General features: G+C 42.9%; 1 protein-coding gene across 1 annotated transcript; it reads left to right on the top strand.

Annotated features, from left to right (window-relative positions):
• Positions 1–4,612: 4,612 nt before the first annotated feature.
• On the top strand, positions 4,613–21,367 carry LOC143132098 (hexokinase-1). Its single transcript, XM_076291461.1, has 18 exons — positions 4,613–5,037; positions 6,353–6,515; positions 9,188–9,336; positions 9,913–10,032; positions 10,186–10,281; positions 10,592–10,691; positions 11,301–11,484; positions 11,870–12,025; positions 12,386–12,619; positions 13,456–13,760; positions 15,196–15,344; positions 15,802–15,921; positions 16,691–16,786; positions 18,039–18,138; positions 18,402–18,585; positions 18,699–18,854; positions 19,372–19,605; positions 19,979–21,367. The coding sequence occupies exons 1-18, from the start codon at positions 4,975–4,977 to the stop codon at positions 20,130–20,132; spliced, it is 2,763 nt and encodes a 920-aa protein (XP_076147576.1). The 5' UTR covers positions 4,613–4,974; the 3' UTR covers positions 20,133–21,367.
• Positions 21,368–21,472: the final 105 nt, after the last annotated feature.

Here is a 21,472-nt window from a genome sequence, read left to right as displayed (position 1 = left end):
TGTGCAGAAACTAGATGTACCGCAGAGCGGTACAAAATATGACCGCCGCCCAGTCCAGCACATTTTTTCCACAAAAAGAAATCACGCTGAAAGGCCTATATGATTCTAACTGTCTCACTAAATTGCATTATCCACACTCAATTCTCACTGGTATCTGCTAGACAACAAGTACCAAAACATGATTAGTTCATAGATTTCACATGTAAAATTAATTTTATACAACCCCACCTCCATCTTGCCTGTTCATAATTCTGAGAAATTCTTGATTGTTTGTGTTATGTTTATGTTATGTGTGTGAGTGTGGGTGTGTGTGTGCGTGCTTGTGTGTGTGCCTGCGTATGTGCCTGTACATGCAAGCGTACATATGTCTACTGTGTGAGTATGTGTCATACGTATGATTACTGTGAATGTAAGTGTGTGTGTGTGTGTGTATCTGTTTGTGCACATGTGTGCACATGAAATGGGTTAACATGACCCCTGGAGGCAAACATACAGAAAAAAAATGGTCATCCTAGGCCCTACAGTTCTCAAGATATTCACAGAGAACTGTGTCTGCCCTACCCTCCTTTCGGGGGGTCCAGTCCAGCGGGGGGGCTACAGATCAAAACGAAAAATGACGGTTAAATGCTATCCATGTGGGGGTACATGCCCACCAAGTTTTGTGTACCCCGGTCTTTCAGTGTCCCGGGAATCCTTGTTGGTGTACGCCACTAAATGTACACATAAATTATTTTATTGTAAGGCCCCCCATGAACGAAAGTACACAAAACTTGGCATGCATTCGGAGGGTGTCATAATGATCCTACACTTTTAATTTCGTGCAGTTTTGACCTTGTCAGCCAGAAATATTGTGATGAAAATAATTTTTTGCTTTTTAATTTTTAACTAGGTGGCGCTATACATGAAATAAGTGGTAATGGGATTGGTTGACATGCTCCCTTAAGACCAACATACATAAAAAAGGTGGACCTCCTAGGCCCTACGGTTCTTGAGATATTCACAGAAAACTGTCTCCGGCCACCTACAGGCCAGTTGGTGTATAGTAACATAAATTAATTTATTGTGTGGCCCCCCATGAACGGAATTCCACGAAACTTGGCGTGCATACAGAGGGTGTCATAATGATCCTACACTTCCAATTTCGTGCAGTTTTGACTATGTTAGGTCACAGATACCTTCAATTACAACACCTCATTTTTACTTTTTTGTGTTTAACTAGGTGGCGCTATACATGAAATGAGTGGTTATGGAATGGGTTGACATGGCCCCTTGAGATCAACATACAAAAAAAAAATGGTCCTCCTAAACCCTACGGTTTTCGAGATATTCCCAGAAAACTGTGTCTGCCCTACCCTCCTTTCGGGGGGTCCAGTCCAGCGGGGGGGCTACAGATCAAAACGAAAAACGATGGTTCCATGCTATCCATGTGGGGTTACATGCCCACCAAGTTTCGTGTACCCCGGTCTTCGCTGCGCGGCGGTCATAATAAATAGCCTACATGTGTCAGTGCGCTAACACACAGGCTGATTGTGGGAGGTGAAAGAGGTTATTGGAGCATAATAATGTGGTTGACAGAGAAGTTAGTCATTTTGTGCTCCACCACAACAACTAGTCAGGGCAGAGATATTCTATAGGTTTCAACAGTCCAGATAGCCATGACATATTGTATTGTATATCGTCCTAGATCCCAGCCTAGATTTGTTGAGATGATTTAAGTACTGTGGTTGAAAAAAGCATGTTGCATGGTTTTTTTAAGTTCTTTATGTTTTATCATATGTCTCTTGCAGAGGACATCAGGTCTTAATTTTTCAGTAATGACAGAATGGGAAGAGAATTGAAATTGAGGTTGATTTATTACAAGTCAGTAGCAGTGAATATGAGTGGTTATGCACACATAAAGGACACTTTGTACTTTATACTTTATGTACGGACATTTTCTGTAGTTTGAAAGAAATACGTTGTGAGTGCAGATCATATATAATGAGAAAAATCACACAATGCAACAGGCATATCATTTCTTTCAGCACATGCCTATCTGCTTGTGAGGTTCTTGATCGTGTTCCCTTATGAAAGATACCAATTCAAGAAATAGTTTTGATATACCCTCAAACTTTCTATAGGCTAAATGTAAAGTTCCTTCACTGTCCAGTCACTGACTTGTATTATGTGTTCAAGAAAATATTGGGTTTCTGGGTTAGTGTTGTCCTTTCTCAGAAACACACCGTATCACACATTGATGAAGTGAGTCATATCAAAAAGCCCTGCTAGCCCACAGAGGTCCTATTAGTATTGATTTATTGCTCCTCTGCAGGGGTGCTTCAACTAGGGCTGTGCTCTCGATATCGAACGCCACATGCAGTCCCCCCATGCGTGACAAGCAACCATGGGTAAGAAAGGCGCTTTATAAATAAAATGTATTATTATTATTATTATTACCGTATTATCGTGAGGTCCTTGCCAATACACAGCCCTAGCTTCAACAGGTATCTCCATCAGAGAATGTGGACACAAGTGACCTTGAGTGTCCTTCAGAGATGGGCTTCTCTGTATACAGTAGGCCTATCACAATCACTTTGCTTCAGGAGGCCTAAAAATCAAATGAAATTTCAATGAATGACTCAATGTTGAAACATGGATATATAGTTATGCATGTTTTTCATCATGAAATAATTTGTCAATATTTTTGTTTAATCTACATTAGGATAAAAAGATGTTTCATGGCAACTGGCTAGGTCTGTTGGAGTGGACATATGAAAAAAATTTAGTTTTTTCGCAATATGTATAAATATTTGTATAGGTTTACTTTGTATTGTTTACTTGTATTGTTTGTAGTGTTTATTTTCCCTTGGGTTAAAATGTCAAGCGCCTACCATGATCATAAAATATGATGTCCACCATGTCATTAACCTATTATTACTATGGAATGCTTTTATATCAGATCATTTTGCATTACATAAGTGACAACATTAGTAAGAATATAATAGTTGGATCGCAGACATTTTACCACCTTGCAAATAATGTGACAAATTATTATTATTTTTTCTGACTGAAAGAGCACTTTCACGATATACTGGTCGGATCTGATGAATAAAGAAAGCACATACGTAGGCTACAGTATTTCTGGCTGGGGAAGAGAGGATTTCAAAGAAAGACTAATCCCCATCTAATCTCTTGAAACAAACCTTTCATTCAGCTGTAGGAAAGCACTGTTTTGTGTTTTGCTCTGTATCATCAATAAAATAATGTTGGTCCAACTAAAATGACTTTTACTTTTATAACAGCCAAATACCAATGTGTTTTTCTTTCTTGCTGCTGCTGCATTCAAACATAAGGGATAATAGAAGAATGTGAATAGATTTGACTGCTAGTACTCTGCCAGTTCAGACATGCAGAGTTGCCATCCTGCAAGGAAAATATTGGGCTATTATTTTTTACATTTCTAATTTGTGTGCAGTGTCAGGGGTATGGTTAATTAATTCCCAGCTGGATAAATTAAAATAGGCCCATTACGTGGATAGTAAGACACGACCCCACCCCTGGGCGTCCTTGTAGATGACTATTGTTACACGGTCAACCGAGCTTGCTGCTGCGGATGCGCATGCGATCCGGTGGGCAGGCTGAATGGGAAGCACTACCTGACGGAGGAATTAACTATTGAAGTACTTCGCTGTAGCACTACGAAACAAAACCCCTTATTTCAGCCCTTATAAATGCCTTACTTTTGACCTTAAAACCATTCTATAAAAGTAGTTTTTAGGTAGAAATGTGCATAGATTAAGGGTTGATTAAGGAGAAAAGCCTACTGAATTTACTTACTTTTTCGATTTCCCTTAATTTCCTCTCTTAATCAAGGAATCCCTGAATTAATAAAATTAAGATATACTTAAATGATTTTTAATTACCCCCTTAATCACAACAAATAAAGGGAACCCCTGACTTGACACCTTAAATGTAGATTAAGGGGTCACTCCTTAAAATTACATTTAAGGTAAAATGAAGAGCTTGTTTAACAAATTAAAGGACCACTGAATTTAAATGAAGCGGGTTTGGTATGTTCAGGAGTAATTTAAGGTACATTTGAGTACATTACGTTTCGTAGTGTAGCCTACTCTTTGAGTAGTCTTTATTTGAGTCATGTTAAAAGCTATTCAAGTTGTGAACTGAACTATATGAACACAGCCTAAAACATACCTATAAATCTAATCTAACCCTCTAAGCAATTATTTACATATGGGCTGCCTTAAATGAGGTGTATAGGCCATTTTCCTGGGATAAGTCATGCGTCCAAGAATAGATCTTCCTGCATTCCCTACTGCATCCCAGTCTCGTGCTCTGATCTTGTCACCAACATCACAAGGATTTCCATCCTTTATGATCTCAATGTAACGGGAAACGTGACGTGGAACGCGGGTATGACGTCAACTAATCTTTACCCCCCCCCTAAACACCGTTCATCTTGGGGCATCCGCAGCAACGTGACAGACGTAACGTGCGCCCCACCACTGAATGCCTGGGTATCCATGATTTTTTTTCCGGACACCCCCTCCTTCGCCTTCTGCGCGCCCTCTCTGCCTCAACTCTTCTCTGTCGTAGCTGTGCGTAGCCACCGTGTCAGCCAATAAGAGTCCGACCAGGGGGTTGGGTAGTACGAACGGACCACCATTCCGGCGCAGTGAGAAAGACGCGCTGCGCATCAAGGGCAGCTTGCAGGCTGGGCCGCTATTTACTTACAGACGCCGTGACAGCTTCTCCTAGAAGTGTGCGTGAAAGGGCTGCGAAAGTCCACAACGTCGTTTAGCTTTTTCTTGTCCTTTCCATCTCCAGTGCTAGTAGTGTGACTGGTCAGCAAAAGTACAGCTAGCGTAATCACTGATATTCTCAATCAAATTGTCGACGCAGCGAGGCGGATAGCCTATCTGTCTCTCTTTTGCGCCCTCGGCTTCACTGCTGACAGCCTGTAGAAGAGTATCCACGATGATTGCTGCACAGCTTTTAGCATACTACTTTACTGAGCTTAAAGATGACCGCACAAAAAAGGTAAGGGATTGGCGAATGCCGCTTGTATCACCATGGCAAATTCTGTCGAAATACTACAGCCATACCGGCTCATGTCCCTAGCATACTAATGCTCTTCCTCTGGGCGTTGCATGTACTATCTAACATATATCTCTGAGAGGTCAAAATGGACATGAGTTTGAATGCAGTTTAACAGACCAGGCCCAGTCCTGGTGTTTTGACCGAAAGATAGGCTCTTGTATCCTGGGTGTGGACAGGAGCTTGTGGAGACGCGGAAGCAGACAGGTGTCTTGAGTCGTGAGTTCATCTTCACATCCAGCCCGCAGACCACGAATTGCTTGCTCAAAGGATTGACCGCGATTGGCCATTCCTGTCTCTCGAGAGCGGATTATTAACATGACTTTACGTTTTTCTCCCCATAAACACAGGGCCGTATGTTTCATATTATTTTAATGAAACACACGGAATACTTGCACTGGGTAATACGAATGAATAAGTTAAATGACTGTCCGACATTGAATCACTTAACCAAACACGATATCGTTGTCGTGATGTTTAAAGAGAAAGGCAGAATTAAGTGGAAATCGGGCTAGTTGTAAATGAAGCATGCCAGACTGGTCTACGTGCAGATGGGCCATACCTCAGGTTCAGATGTTGCAGTGCAGATGTGATGGGGCCCCTTAAGCGGCGTCTTATTCATTGGCCCAGAGTGACAGGAAATGATGCAATGATGAAGGATTCACAGGATTCAAGGACACATTTCCCACATACATGTGGATATGTTGCATGGCTGTCATAATCTTTTACACATGTACAGCATATTTTGTATGAAAGGTAATCTATTGTGAATGTTCCCACAATTAATTCAGTAGGCCCAGTTTATGGTCACAAATTGTTTTGTGATTGATGTTTGAAATATACACAGGAGAGATGTTAAATTACTCTTGCTAGGTAGGGGATTTTATACAGCGGCCAATCAACAACCAAGCTTATTTACCGTCAAAACCAAAATCACTAACAATTTACTAACAAAAACATCACAACAGAACAGCCTTCAAGAGCATTTCACTGGTTATCAAGCAGGCACCTTTCCTTAGGTGTTTCATTGAATTAGGCCCACGACACCTCCAGAATGCTCAGTGGTATCTGGTGTCCTAGACCCACCCCCCTCCACACTCATGATGGGTTTTCTGCCAACAAATACCGTCAAATATTTTCTGCCAACAAATACCGCCAACAGTTTCTCTTATAATGTATTAAAATTATATTGTGTTGTGCCAACATACCAGGACTAACCTGTCCAACCTGTCTGTGCTTCCTCTTGTTTGTCGTTTAGATTGATAAGTACCTGTACGCCATGCGCTTCTCGGACGAGACGGTGCGCGACATCATGTGTCGCTTCAGAAGGGAGATGGAGAACGGTCTGGCCCGTGACACCAACCCCACCTCCAACGTCAAGATGCTGCCCACCTTTGTGCGGTCCATCCCCGATGGCTCTGGTAGGTGCACAAAGGGCTTCGTGATCGCTCTCACACCAACGACAGCATCTCAGATGGATGCTGACCCACTAGATTACTGCAGAAAGCACAGAAAATACAGTCAGACCTGCCACAGTAGGACTCATGTGGATGAGCAAATAGCCTTCACATTTTGATATTCAGCCATGTAAACAGACAAAGACTGCAACAGCCCACACAAACATTGGTTCCTGTGTGTGTTCCTGCATTAGAGGCAGAAGCTGTGATGGGGTTGGACCCTTTTTTGGAGGTGGCCCCTGTGTTTGAGGTTGGCTGGTCATATGGCATTTTGTCTCCATTGTTCTGACTAAAGCATGGTCTCAGTGTGCTTGTCATGTAGAGAAGGTATGTATTCAAAGAAGATCAAACATGTATACATTACAAAATGAGGAAATGTATTTCTATAATGTATGAATGTTATTGTCCTATTTCACAGCAATGTTTGATATTATATGTGTAATCTATGGGATGCATGTAGGTTATGATAATAGGTATAGGACATGTTGCACTTAATGCAGCAGTGTAGCATGAGTTCTATACTACACACAAGTGAATGGAAACCCAAGAGCTTAAAATGTAATTTAGTCTAGCTTAAACGAGAATGAAATGCCCTTTTGTACATTGCTGAGGGGTCAGTTGCAGGAAGAAAACATTGTGTCCCATGGGAAATTAGAATTTAAACAATCCATACGAACAGCAGGTGTGATGGGATGTTTGGTCAGAAGTGGGGGTTCTATGAGTGGACATGTGTAGGGCTCTTGTGTGAAGCTGAACACTGCCCCTGAGGAGTGAGTCTGAGGGGGGTTTGCTTTGTTTGAGACACACACAGCTGCTGACTGGTTGTTTGATCAGTTTCACTATACAGGGTATGAGAGGTCCTGGGGATCATGCTATGCCAATATTGAAGACATAATTAAAGGTTGTGTTTATCGGTCAAGGCAGGAAGCATTCTCAGTTTATGTAAGCTGGAATTTCATTTAACAGTGTCCACTTCCTTTTCGTTCCAGTTGACCCTACCCCCCCCCCCCCCTCTCTCTCTCTCCGTCTTCATCTTGAGCTTTAACACTATCCCTACACCCCCTGACTCCTTTCATCACTGGATCAGGTGGGAAGGCTCGATGCTGTGAGTGGATTCTATGCGCATGCCAGAAGGATTGACCAATGGCCAGGCAGAGATCTAAATGGCAAATGTCATTGCTAGGACTCCCAGATGGGGGGGTGCGGGGGGGAGGGGTGGTCACCAATACCAGCCGTTGCACAAAGGCTGCCCACAGATAACATTGTGAGGTCTGTGCACAGTAGTATTTGGTGGACAGATGGTCACTCCTACTCTCTGCTCAAATGCTAGAGTGGATGCGGCGGCTTTACTCTTGTGACACAATTTATACTCAAACACTTCAATGGCATCAACCTTTTTAGTGGCTTAATGGACCTATGGCGCAATTTTATTGATTTGATGATTGATTGCAGTCCTATATACAAGTCAGGATTTCAGAATGTGTTCCCATACTGTTCACAATCCTTGCATGCACTCCTCATGGAAACATTTATATCGTTTGTAGATTATTGCAAAGTGTTTGTTTTAGATTAAAAAAAATTCGGCTTTGCAAGCAATTACTCAATGCAGTGATTACCCAACCCATCTCAATACTAAATAAGAGGCCAATTAAACTGCACATGCCTGTGACATTTAGCAGTGCCCAGTGTACTTTCACAGTTTTGTAAGTATGGTAGCCATTATTATAATCTAGCTCTATAGTGCCTGAAAACTATCCTCAACTATGTGGAGACACAGTTACTACTCAGTTACACAGGAGCTACTGAAAATTAAATATCATTTAATAAGATAGTGTGAAAGTTAAGCTACCTTAGCATTTTCAGCTCAGCACAGCATTGTACAGTACATCCAAGCAGCTCTTGGTATCCTGTCACTTAAATGCTAGCTTATCATTAGCCAGGCATTTACGTTGATTAGGAAATGTCATGTAAGCTCAACATTCCTGGTCCTTCCCTCTCTCCCTCCTTTCCTCACTCTCTCTGTCTCTCTCTCTTTCTCTCTCTCTTTCCTTTTGCTCACTCTCTCTCTCTGTCTCTCTCTCTCTCTTTCTCTCTCTCTTTCCTTTCCTCACTCTCTCTCTCTGTCTCTCTTTCACGTTGTGTCGGCTGTGTGCCAACTGTATTTATTCTGGAGCAGCTCTCTCTTGGCCCTGTGCAAAAGGAGCTCAAATTACCTCCCCCTTGTTTGTAAGCACAGCCGCCAGAGAGAAATATCGGCCGGCGATTGTCCCAAAATGCCAGGGGCCAGCCTAGTGTGACCGGGAAAGGGGGCCTTGGTTGGGAATGGGGGTTTGTGGCGCTGACTATAATCAAGTCTCACCTTATAAATAGACTGAATCACACAGCAGGGGGAGACGATCCACTTGAGACTCTCAGACAGAGTACAAGCCATAGGTCAATCTTAAACCCATGGCAAAATCACCAGCTATTTTTAACCACTCACATCTGACTATGGATTGGGCAATGCATACCTACAGCACTTAGCGAATCAGATCAGTTTTTAAACTACACAAATCAGTATTGATCAGAATATGAAGTCATATAAATGAAATGTTTATATTTGTTAATCGTGTCATGGATTTCTGTCTGTTCGACAGAGAAGGGAGACTTCATAGCTCTGGACCTGGGAGGCTCCAACTTCCGTATCCTGCGCGTGAAGGTGTCCCACGAGAAGAAGCAGAACGTGCAGATGGAGAGCGAGGTCTACGAGACCCCGGAACACATCATCCACGGGAGCGGAACGCAGGTACAGAGCGCCTCGCCCGGCCAGAGCTCACGTGCGCCCACTACATGTCGCCGGTGAAGTCCACACACCTGCCAGCCACATGTGACCTATCAGCAAGTATGTGGCGAGACCGAGTGGTTAGTGGCCACCTGCCGACAGCATGGTGGTGTTTACGCGCCCACCTCATACTGCTACTGTGTATCCACCCCCCCTGCATCCTGTGGGGATCCACGTGACAGTGACAGTGCAATAGTATGTGTAATAGTATTGTAATGAAATACTGTTGCAAAATAAAGGCATGGCCCATGAATTCAATATGACATTGGACATAAAACAATTGCTCAAGGACATTGTCTGTGATATTATTTAGATTTTGATTATTTAGATATTTAGATGCGTGTTGAAGAGTATCTATATTCAAAATAGATTCAACAGTGAGACACTTAGAACAGTACTCTTGCATGTACTTTATAACTGGTGAAGTAAAAATCTATAAAAATGCAACAATAACTACCTTTCATTGGTTGAAGTGAAGGTGGTTACAGAAATAAAAGTCTGTTGTACAGGAAGAGCTCATTAGTGTGTTTGTTTGTGCAGCTGTTTGACCACGTGGCAGAGTGTCTGGGGGACTTCATGGAGAAGAAGAAGATCAAGGACAAGAAGCTGCCCGTGGGGTTCACGTTCTCCTTCCCCTGCCAGCAGACCAAACTGGACGAGGTGGGCAGACCCACGGGATCCATTTAGTCAACACCAGGTCTTCAAAAGATCACTGCACCACTGTGGTGGTGGGGAAAGAGTCAGGAACGCTCTTGCCGAAAAAAAAAGTTTGCTGACCTGTGGTATGTATGCGTTTGTGTGTGGTGGTTGCAGGCAGTGTTGGTGACGTGGACGAAGCGCTTCAAAGTCAGTGGAGTGGAGGGCATGGATGTGGTCAAGCTTCTTAACAAAGCCATCAAAAAACGCGGGGTAAGTGTACATGTGTGTGTGTGGGGGAGCATTTTCATTATTTGACTTATTCATTTAATTATTTGACTTATTTATTTCATTATTTGACTTATTCATTTCATTATTTGACTTATTCATTTCATTATTTGACTTCATTTCATTATTTGACTAATTACTTAGTAGATGGAACTTGACTCGTCATCACTGTTGTTTTATGTACTGTAAGCATGCTTTAGGGTGACTATCTCTCTCAGATTCGGAGAAACAAAAGTCGCTAAAGCGAACACTAAAGCGAACACTAAAGCGAACACTAAAGCGAGTGTCTCCACAGGACTACGACGCGGACATCATGGCGGTGGTCAATGACACAGTGGGAACCATGATGACGTGTGGCTTTGATGACCAGCGCTGTGAAGTTGGCATCATCATAGGTCAGTCACTTCCTGTTGGTGAAGACTGCAGTACCAGTGCACAGTGCACTCATCTTGTGTTGAATCTGCACAGTACTGTGCACCATGGAGAAACCTGAGCATCCTAATGAGATTGCTATGTCATGCATCTGTTGCCTTTTAAGGGACCCCTTGGGATGCATTAACATGCACGAGAGGATGTATGTTATCACATTACAAAAGATTGTGTAACATATGTTTGTTGTTGTTTGGTGGAGGTTAGTGAGGTCCCCCTTTCCATGTGAAGCACTTTGAGTGTTGAGAAAAGTGCTATATAAATGTAACGTTGAGTTGTAAGTCATAATGGTATTTACGTCTCTTGAACTATACTATCATGAAATGATATGTATATTAATGTAAATATCGTATATGCATTTCAATATAATGATACGTGTCAGACCAACAGGAAGCAGCTGATATTGGGTGTTGGGGGTTGTAGATTTGATTATATGCAGTGCATATTGAATTACAGTAGTGCATATTGCATCAAATGTGCTGTCCCCCCAGATGAGGGCCCCATGTGTGCTGTGGTGGGAGGCAGTGGTGACGTGAGCGCCTCAGTCATCGTTGTCACATGACTCTCCCCTTTAGGCACAGGCACCAACGCGTGCTACATGGAGGAGCTGAGACACATCGACCTGGTGGAGGGCGACGAGGGGCGCATGTGCATCAACACGGAGTGGGGAGCGTTCGGGGACGACGGCTCGCTGGAGGACATCCGCACCGAGTTTGACCGTGAGATCGACCGCGGGTCCCTCAACCCTGGCAAACAGCTGTAAGCAACTGGGCACTGTCCAGCGGGATTATGAGTGGCCGTAAATGACTACTCCCGTCAAAACACAGCTCAATTTAGTGTTATGGTTTTAGTTATGAATGTCTAGACATGCAGATCCTTATGGGAGTTTGCTGCAATGCACATGGAAAGTCACTGAAGCAAATAATCCTAGTAACTCCCATTACTGTTTTAGTAACTTTAAAATAAGAAAATAACATGAACACTTTATCATTAAGTTGAGTGTGGTGAGTTTGTCAGATATATTTGATGAGTTGATAGTAACTATATGTGGGTGTGTGTTTGTGTGTGTGTGAATGTGTGCGTGTGTGTGTGTGTGTGTGTGTGTGTGTGTGTGTTTGCGTGTGTGTGTGTGTGTGTGTGGCAGCTTTGAGAAGATGGCGAGTGGGATGTACATGGGGGAGCTGGTCAGGCTGATTCTGGTGAAGATGGCCAAGGAGGGTCAGCTGTTTGAGGGACGCATCACCCCGGAGCTCCTGACCAAAGGCAAGATCGAGACCAAGCACGTGTCTGCCATGGAGAAGTAAGTTCATTTTGTTCAGTGGGTCATTTCACAAATGCAAATGAAAATAAATACATTTAGTAGATTGAGAATAATTTATTCTGAATACTAGAACATCATTATAATTAGATAGATAGACTTCACACAACATAGAAATGCACCAACAGATGTTTGCTCGCATGAAACTTCTTCAGTTCCCTAAGGAAGTAGAGCCTTTTTATTATGTGAGTGGAGTTTATTTCCCATTTCAAATAGTTTCTGATGTATGAGCCAGGAGTCTGTCAAGGTTATGGGTTGCTCACATATATTATCTGGCGGAGGTCCAGAACTCCCAGTTGACCGATTCTTGTCTTTCGATTTGATTCGTCTTGCGATTTCCAGGAGCAAAGAAGGCCTGAGCAAAACCAAGGAGGTCCTGACGCGTCTGGGCGTGGAGCCGTCGGAGGAGGACTGCGTGGCCGTGCAGCACGTCTGTACCATCGTGTCCTTCCGCTCGGCCAACCTCATCTCCGCCACGCTGGGAGCCATCCTTAGCCGCCTCAAGGACAACAAGGGCGTGCCGCGCCTGCGCACCACCGTGGGCATCGATGGGTCACTCTACAAGATGCACCCGCAGTAAGTGCGCTGAAGGGAGGGCCGATGGAACTGCCGCTGTAGTGGTTCAGTAGTATTGGATGCAGTGGCTAAGGAGCTGGGCTAGCGTGCAGTAGCCTGAAAGTTGTGGGTTCAATTCCCGGCTTCCACCATTGTGCCCTTGAGCAAGGCACTTAACACTCAGTTGCTAGGGGATGAATGGCCCTTTTGGATAAAAGCGTCTGCTAAACAAATAACTAAATGTAAATGCAAAACTATTGCATGACATTGATAACACCCTTCAGAAGAATATTTTCTCTGCAGGTAATGGGTGCTAGTAGTATTCTAATCCAATATATATAGAAACTATCTACATTCACTTGTTCACCCATAGGTATGCTTGACTTAAAGTGGCCGTTGTCCTGGAATCCCTATAGCGGAGGTTCCGTGTGAGCTCTGGATAAGGGCTAATGGATAAGGGCTTAGAGCCATCAGTGACATAGAGAAGCATGGAGGAGATGGGAGGTCTGTCAGTGCCAGAGAGTGTGGCATAGTAAGCAGGTAAGGAGGGTTTAAATCTCCTAGAAAGCAAAAGTGGGGTGAGTGATGGCTGCCCTAAGAAAACATCATTTAGCATATTGTCTCTTTCCCCATAACCCATGACTGATTATGGAGGTTAGTACTCATAGGCAGTTTGGTGCTCATTAGCAGAGTTAGTGGATGGTTGGTAATATCAGAATATCAGCCTCGCACTACAACAGAGTTACAGGCATAGATATAGATATTCTATATTCTTTTGTATATCTATGGTTACAGCCCATAGCAGGCTACCATGAGTTTCACCACTGGCACATTTAACCCATCCTGTGCCCATGCAGGTATGCCCGACGCCTCCACAAGACCGTCCGCCGCCTGGTGCCCGACTCTGACGTGCGCTTCCTGCTCTCGGAGAGCGGCAGCGGCAAGGGCGCGGCCATGGTGACCGCCGTGGCGTACCGCCTGGCCGACCAGACGCGGCAGATCGCCCAGACGCTGGCCGAGTTCCGCCTGAGCAAGGCCCAGCTGCTGGAGGTCAAGAAGCGGATGCGCATCGAGATCGAGAGGGGCCTCGGGAAGGACTCGCACAGCACCGCCACTGTCAAGATGCTGCCCACGTTTGTGCGCACGACCCCCGATGGGTCAGGTGAGTGGACAGTAGCTGCACAAACGTGAACAGTGAAACGTGAACAGGTTTTATTACCTTTAACGTTGTATTACACACAACCATATGCACATTTCAGAGTTGTAGAGGTTTTTTTACCTTTAACGTTGTAATACACACAACCATATGCACATTTCAAAATTGTAGAGGTTGTATTACCTTTAATGTTGTATTACACACAACCATATTCACATTTCAGAGTTGTAGAGGTTTTATTACCTTTAACGTTGTATGACACACAACCATATGCACATTTCAGAGTTGTAGAGGTTTTATTACCTTTAACGTTGTATTACACACAACCATTATGCACATTTCAGAGTTGTAGAGCTTTTATTATCTTTAACGTTGTATTACACACAACCATATGCACATTTCAAAATTGTAGAGGTTGTATTACCTTTAATGTTGTATTACACACAACCATATTCACATTTCAGAGTTGTAGAGGTTTTATTACCTTTAACGTTGTATTACACACAACCATATGCACATTTCAGAGTTGTAGAGGTTTTATTACCTTTAACGTTGTATTACACACAACCATATGCACATTTCAGAGTTGTATATGGGGGAGAATGTAAGCAAATTACAATAGATAGAAAGGGAGAACATAACCTGAGGTCAAATTGGGGATGATAACCACATACGAAGCATCCAAATACCTGGTCCCATCACCTGCTTTAAAGTGTTTAATCAAGGAGTAGTGTCTGTTCCACCTGTGCCATGCCTTCTCCTGTTTCTTCCACCCACACTACCAGTGTGACTGTTAGCCAATTACCAGATTAAGATGTGTGGCATAGAGTAAACGACTGAAGAGGGCTTACTCTGTCTGGTCCAGGAATCCCCACCGTTCAAGGACGTAGATGTGTTACGTGTGAATGTATTTAGTTACTTAAGTTTTTAGTTTAGTTACTGTTCTTCCGAGTCGTGTGTGTTTTCTCAGTGTTCCTCAGGATTCTCTGGGAGGTGTAGTGTAGTGCTGAAAAAAACCTACAGCGCTCTGGCTGTTTGGCTACCAGAAAGGAGTGGGATTGTAGATATCTTGTGCACCCAATCTGAATAATGCAGTTATCCAAGAGATTCAATCCCCTGCCAGAGAGGCAGAGAGGCTGTAACTCAACCCATGAGCACAACTCTCTCTCTATCTCTCTCTCTTTCTCTCTCTCTCTCTCTCTCTCTCTCTCTCTCTTTCTCTCTCTCTCTCTCTCTCCCCACATACACACACACACACACAGCTGCTTGATTGTGGTCCAAGCTAACTTAATCTATGCTAATTTAGCTTTAACATAACTTACATTTAGTGTGTTTTTGGTGGCTTATTTTAAAAGGGTAGTGAAGCATGTACGTTCCAACAGCATGGTCTCTCTCCTGGTCTCCTGTGCTCACATGTCCCTACCTTCCCGTCCCCTCTCAGAGAACGGAGACTTCCTAGCTCTGGATCTGGGTGGGACGAACTTCAGGGTTCTGCTGGTGAAGATCCGCAGTGGCAAGAGGCGAACCGTGGAGATGCACAACAAAATCTACGCCATCCCCATTGAGATCATGCAGGGCACAGGAGAAGAGGTAGAGTATGTGCTGAGTCATCTCACTGCCACTGTCCTAGAGTCTAGACCACTGTGGGCTGTGCCAAAAGCAACAACAGACCACTTTAATGATGATTATATATTACTCATAGTAATGTTCAGTTGCCCTAGAGACATTATTCAGACTGAGCTACTGCCAAATGCCGTAATGCCGGAGTCTGGCCATCGGCTAATTAGATGGCAAGACAAATTGGCTCTTAGCATTGAATAGCTTTGTAGCCACCTCTTTTCGTAAACCCATCAGACAAATGTAAGATACTTTGATATTTTCTTCAAATGGGGAGAGGTCATTAGGTTCTCTGTCTGCCTCCTGCCAGAATTTTCTGATATATTTTGTTTTGTAATCTTTTTATCTGTATTTGAGACAAACATTAGTGGGCTTAGCAGTTTTGCGTTAGATCCTCGGCCACACTCACCAGTGCGTTTGTTCCTCCCAGCTGTTTGATCATATCGTGTACTGTATCTCCGACTTCCTGGACTACATGGGCATGAAGAACGCTCGCTTACCGCTGGGATTCACCTTCTCCTTCCCCTGCCAGCAGAAAAGCCTGGACGCAGTGAGTACTCCTCATCCCCATATGTATGTGTATGTATATGTATATGTGTATGTATATATGTATATGTACTGTATATGTATGTAAATGTATATGTATGTAGATGTATGTCAATGCCCTCTTTAGCAAGCCTTTAGGGACCAACACTGAATTATACTAATTCTAAAAAGAAAAAAAACAGGCAAATAAATATAAATTATAGTCATATTTTACTGTAATTGCAATTTCCATACCCACTATACCACTATTATACTCACTTCCATACCCACTCTACCACTATTATACTGTTTTACTTAACCCATTCGCGCTGGATGCTGCATGACGCAACATTGACCCTCCCGCTGGATGCTGCGTAGCGCAACATTGACCCTCCCGCTGGATGCTGCGTAGCGCAGCATGCTTTTTATTTCATGTTTCTAGGTGCTACAGAGGCTTAGATATAACATTTTGGTAGACGTTGACAATTTTTAGTATGTTTTCAGAAAACCCTCAGGAAATAAGGTTATTTAGTCTAGAATGCCATAGGATTCTATAGGCGTTTTTAGCAGGCATTTTAGGCGTAAATGGGTTAATTAATTATATCTAGCACACTAAATTAATGTATGAAGTACACTTCATTAATGCATAGTAGACTTCATTAATGCATAGTAGGCTTCATTAATGCATAGTAGACTTCATTAATGCATAGTAGGCTTCATTAATGTGTTCATTAAAGTGTTGGGTTTCAAGGCCATGTAAGTGAAGCTCTGAGAGTGTAAGATGCCCCTTGCAGGGTATCCTGGTGACCTGGACTAAAGGCTTCAAGGCGACGGACTGTGAGGGGGAGGATGTGGTCGAGCTCCTCAGAGAGGGCATCAAGAGGAAGGAGGTGAGTAAGCTGCACAGAGAACACCTAGCACCGCGTCTGAGGCCTACAGACGTACACATTACACATACACATTTTGTAAACAAACAAAAAAACAGATTACAGATACATATTAACACAGATTGCAGATACATATTAACACAGATTACAGATACATATTAACAAAGATTAAAGAGACATATTAACACAGATTACAGATACATATTAACACAGATTACAGATACCTATTAACACAGATTTCAGATACATATTAACACAGATGACACATACATGTTAACACACCCACCATCACATAGTTCACTCTTGAGAGACCTCAGCCAAAAAATAATGCCACATGTCTGTTTAGCATTCTCTACTCTCATATCATTCCCTCACACGGTTCTTTAAAATCCTACTCATGTCGTAACATTCCATTGTAACCTCCACGATAATTTGGGTGTGTGCATTAAGTGTTTTTTGTATTGATTCTATTTTAACTGGATTAAAATTTCCTCAACCTCAATTTTTAGATGGAAGAACCAGTAAGTATTGTAAAAGCAGGAAATTATTGAATTAACTGAGCGAGACAGGTAAAAGTCAACCAAGCCGTTTGTGTGAATCTTGTTGAAAGAGCATGGCTGAATTAACATTGCAGGTTGCCCATGGTAAAGGTTTGCTCTTACATAAAAACAAGAGAATTCGTGTCTGAAGTGGTGTTTGCTACTGACTGATCCAGTATGGAAGGGGTTGAAAACAGTACCCTGTTAGTGTGTGTGTGTTTCTTTTTATTTGAAATAAAGAAAATGAAACTAAACAATCCTGTATCAGCAACAGCCTACATGCATTAATGTTACTCTGTGATATTTGGTTTGGCATCCATTTTGATTTATGGAATCACTCAAGATCCCTGTATTTTTGGACTTGTTATTATTATTTAATTGAGACATACATGGGTGTTTGTGTTTTTAGAAAAAACACACATATATGCAGTTGTAAAACAGTTAGCCACATTAGCCACAGTTAGATAGATTTTACACCAGTTTTAATGTTAATAGGGTTTCATCTAGTCTGACACATAGGCATCGTTGTGTGGAAATGGTCTGTGCATTCAAATGTCAGCTCAGCTAAGGTGATGTGATGTTTCGATTGGGCCTAAAATTTGCTTTGATCTTGTGCTTGATTTGAAGTGTGGGGTGTTAAAAATATATCGCCGACATATTGAGTTGAGTGCAGTTGTTCTGTGTTTCTGAGTCAGAATGTTTTGTTTTTCATCAAGGAATTTGATCTGGACGTAGTAGCCATTGTTAACGACACTGTGGGGACCATGATGACCTGTGCCTATGAGGAGCCCACTTGTGAAGTTGGTCTGATTGCAGGTAAACCTCTTAGCTCCCATGAATGGGTGACCTTCAATTTGTGTGAATTTGTACTACGGATGTTGTCTCTGAGACTTTGTTATTGGCTGTTTAGATTGCCATCGCCTTAAGTATTCAGGGCTATTATAAACCATAAAAGAGATGTTTAGCTGATTATAGCCAGGTTCAGAATTATTTTAGTTTGTACATCAGACAGTTGATGGCTGGGGTACCTATTTTTTGTCTGAATTTGATCGAACCCCTTGTGTTTGTGGCATCATTAGGAACTGGCAGTAACGCCTGCTATATGGAGGAGTTGTGTAACATTCAGACTGTGGAGGGAGACGTGGGCCGCATGTGTGTTAACATGGAGTGGGGCGCCTTCGGGGACAACGGATGCTTAGACGACATCCGCACCCAGTACGACCGGGCAGTGGACGAGAACTCACTCAATGAAGGGAAACAGAGGTCAGTCTGAATCCGTTCACTCGGGAGCCTCCTTATTCACCTGCTGAGTGCTCAGTACAACTGTATCTGACCTTGTGGTTTTCCTCAATTCCTTGATTCTCTGGACTTTGCAGATATGAGAAGATGTGCAGTGGCATGTACTTGGGGGAGATTGTGCGAAACATCCTCATCGACCTGACCAAGCGTGGATTCCTGTTCAGAGGTCAGATCTCAGAGACTCTGAAGACCAGGGGCATTTTTGAAACTAAGTTCCTCTCACAAATTGAAAGGTAAGTCATTCTTTCAGAAAACCAAGACAGAAAAAATTGTGTAAGCTAGGAGCTGTAGAAAGCCAGGTATTCCTCACCTCAACCAAACAAATTGAAATGGTGCCCAGAATTACTTTTATTGTGTACGGTCACTATAAATTGTCAAGTCCAGTCAAGTCAAGTCAAGTTTATTTATATAGCGCATTTCATACACAGAGGTCATTCAATGTGCTTTACATAAACAAAAGCAGACAGTAATAACAAATAAAAACATAAAAGGGCAATAGTAAAAGAATAGTAAATACATAAAACGCACAAGGTAAAATCATTTAAAAATAAAGAATAATTAAAAAAGACAAAATAAAAGACAAGGTAGAATAATTTTCTTGTATATTTGCAGTGTCACTATTAGCAGTCACACGTAAAATCAGTCAACGTTATATAATTATTTCACTGACACTACTGGGCATTGGCGATGATTACCGGTTATTAACTCCATCTGTCATCTCGGTGACTCTCTCTCTCTCTCTCTCTCCAGTGACCGCCTGGCACTGCTCCAGGTCAGGGCCATTCTGCAGCAGCTGGGGCTGAACAGCACCTGCGACGACTCCATCATTGTGAAGGAGGTGTGCGGGGCCGTGTCCCGTCGTGCCGCCCAGATCTGCGGCGCAGGCATGGCTGCGGTGGTGGACAAGATTCGGGAGAACCGGGGCCTAGATCACTTGGATATCACCGTAGGAGTGGACGGCACGCTCTACAAACTGCATCCACAGTGAGTGATATAGCAGCATGGCAAGAGAGTGCAGCATGGTGGATGCACACCCTTCTATGTGCAGTGAAGGCGACATGAAGCCAGAACATTTGTTAACCAGTTGTTTAACCTGGTGTCCTGTTTTTAAAGGTCAATATCACTCACTAGTACCATTTCTCCCTTCATTTAGCTTCTGAGATGAAATACTTTCAAAATTAATGACAGAAAGTGGTTTTCGAAGTACAGTAGTTGTGGGCCACCTGTAGCAGAGCTAGCTAGTAGACCGTGGGTTTAGGCCAACAAAATGAAAAATGTAATTTCAATGTTATTTTAGGTAGTCCCCTACATGTGTCAAATACTTAAATGATGTCACTTCCTGCTCTGTGCCTCACAGCTTCTCCAGGATCATGCAGCAGTCGGTGAAGGAGCTTGCCCCGAAGTGCGACGTCACCTTCCTGCTCTCCGAGGACGGCAGTGGCAAGGGTGCTGCGCTCATCACCGCCGTGGGCTGCCGCCAGAGGGAGCTAGAGCGCCAGCAGCACAACTGAGGTTCTCGGGCCGCCGACCAGCGACCTACACGCCGGCCCCGCGGGGGCCGCCCGCCCGCCCGCCCACCCACCACCGACCCTCCATGTTCCCAGGGAGGAGTTTTCCACTGTAGCCGCGGCTCCACCACTGCCCCCCGCTCCCAACTAACAGCCCGAGCAGAGAGAGAGAGAAGACTGATGACATCAATATGACAGAGAATCTCAGAAATATTTACCTTTGTATTTATTTTGCATTGCACTAAATATACAATTTTAGCAACATTTGTAAAGTTTCCCCCAGTAAGCTTTTATTGTCAAGTATCTGAGTGGTTGGAAAAATTCATGTACTGCCAACTTTTGTTTTGTACATAGGGGTATAGATAACTGTTGCTGTGTGTATATGGAGAAAAGCCACCTTCTTCCTTAGAAAGCACTGTTTTTTTGTCAATCAGTAATCCTATTGGATGGCTCTGGTTCTCAGTGATTTTGTATTTCTACGTATCTTTCCTACAGATGCTCTAACTGACCCGATCAATACTGTACGTCTAACTCTTTAACACTCCTCTGGATTATAGAAATGTTTCTTTGAAATAACAGCATGTTGTGCATTTTGCAGTAGTCACCTGTTTTTTTTTTTTTGGTAAAGGAATCCAGCTGCTTTTTATGCAATAGTAGCCTAATCACCTTGGTCATCTGAACACTACTACAAACAAACACACACAAACACATACACACACACACAGACACACGCACACACACTGTACACACAAACACATACACACACAGTTAATTTTGCTTTCGTTTGGAGCGAGAACAAATGATGATAGGCTACTGGCAATAGCCTACCAAACGGATACAGAATAGAAATACCCCATGTGTGTTAACTTGTTTAACTGTGAATATCTAAAGGTTACTGTAGGCCTAGGTGTTGTGTGAACCCACTTATCATATTGTGTGCACAAAGAATTTGTATTTGTCAGGCCACTGAAACACTTCCACCGAGCGCTTTATGTGTTGGCTACTTTGGCTGAATGTGTAGTGGGTTGTACTACGTAATGAGGTGTAGCTTTACATAAGAAAAGATAAGACATGCTTTATTGCCACACAACAATGTTGGTTGTAATTGTTGCCCTGAATCTGTATGATTGCATGCCTTATTTGAGAGGAGAAATAGGCAAGGTTATTTATTTTATACATAAAACATGCATTGAAGACACTCATTAGTGAATACATTAAATTTATATTTTGTTGTGCAATTTTGGTTGTGTGAAGACTGTCATTTAATCTGGCCTATCCGTGGCCCAATTTCAATAAATGTTCAGAAGAATGCCGAAGGAACTTAAAGATATTACTCGGCAAAT

This window comes from Alosa pseudoharengus, unplaced genomic scaffold (assembly GCF_046254945.1).
Source record: "Alosa pseudoharengus isolate Yale_2024_CS ecotype anadromous, Long Island Sound unplaced genomic scaffold, YU_APseudo_1.1 YU_APseudo_1.1_scf_1, whole genome shotgun sequence".
In the NCBI taxonomy this organism is placed as follows: domain Eukaryota; kingdom Metazoa; phylum Chordata; class Actinopteri; order Clupeiformes; family Clupeidae; genus Alosa; species Alosa pseudoharengus.
The sequence above is the reverse complement of the archived record's forward strand: the minus strand, read 5'-3'. Positions and strand labels throughout refer to the sequence as shown.

Coding starts and splice junctions, on each gene's coding strand:
- LOC143132098 (XM_076291461.1), top strand. CDS start 4,975: ATGATTGCTGCACAGCTTTTAGCATACTACTTTACTGAGCTTAAAGAT. Junction 13,761..15,195: donor CACGACCCCCGATGGGTCAG/GTGAGTGGACAG, acceptor GTCCCCTCTCAG/AGAACGGAGACTTCCTAGCT. Junction 18,586..18,698: donor CTCAATGAAGGGAAACAGAG/GTCAGTCTGAAT, acceptor TGGACTTTGCAG/ATATGAGAAGATGTGCAGTG.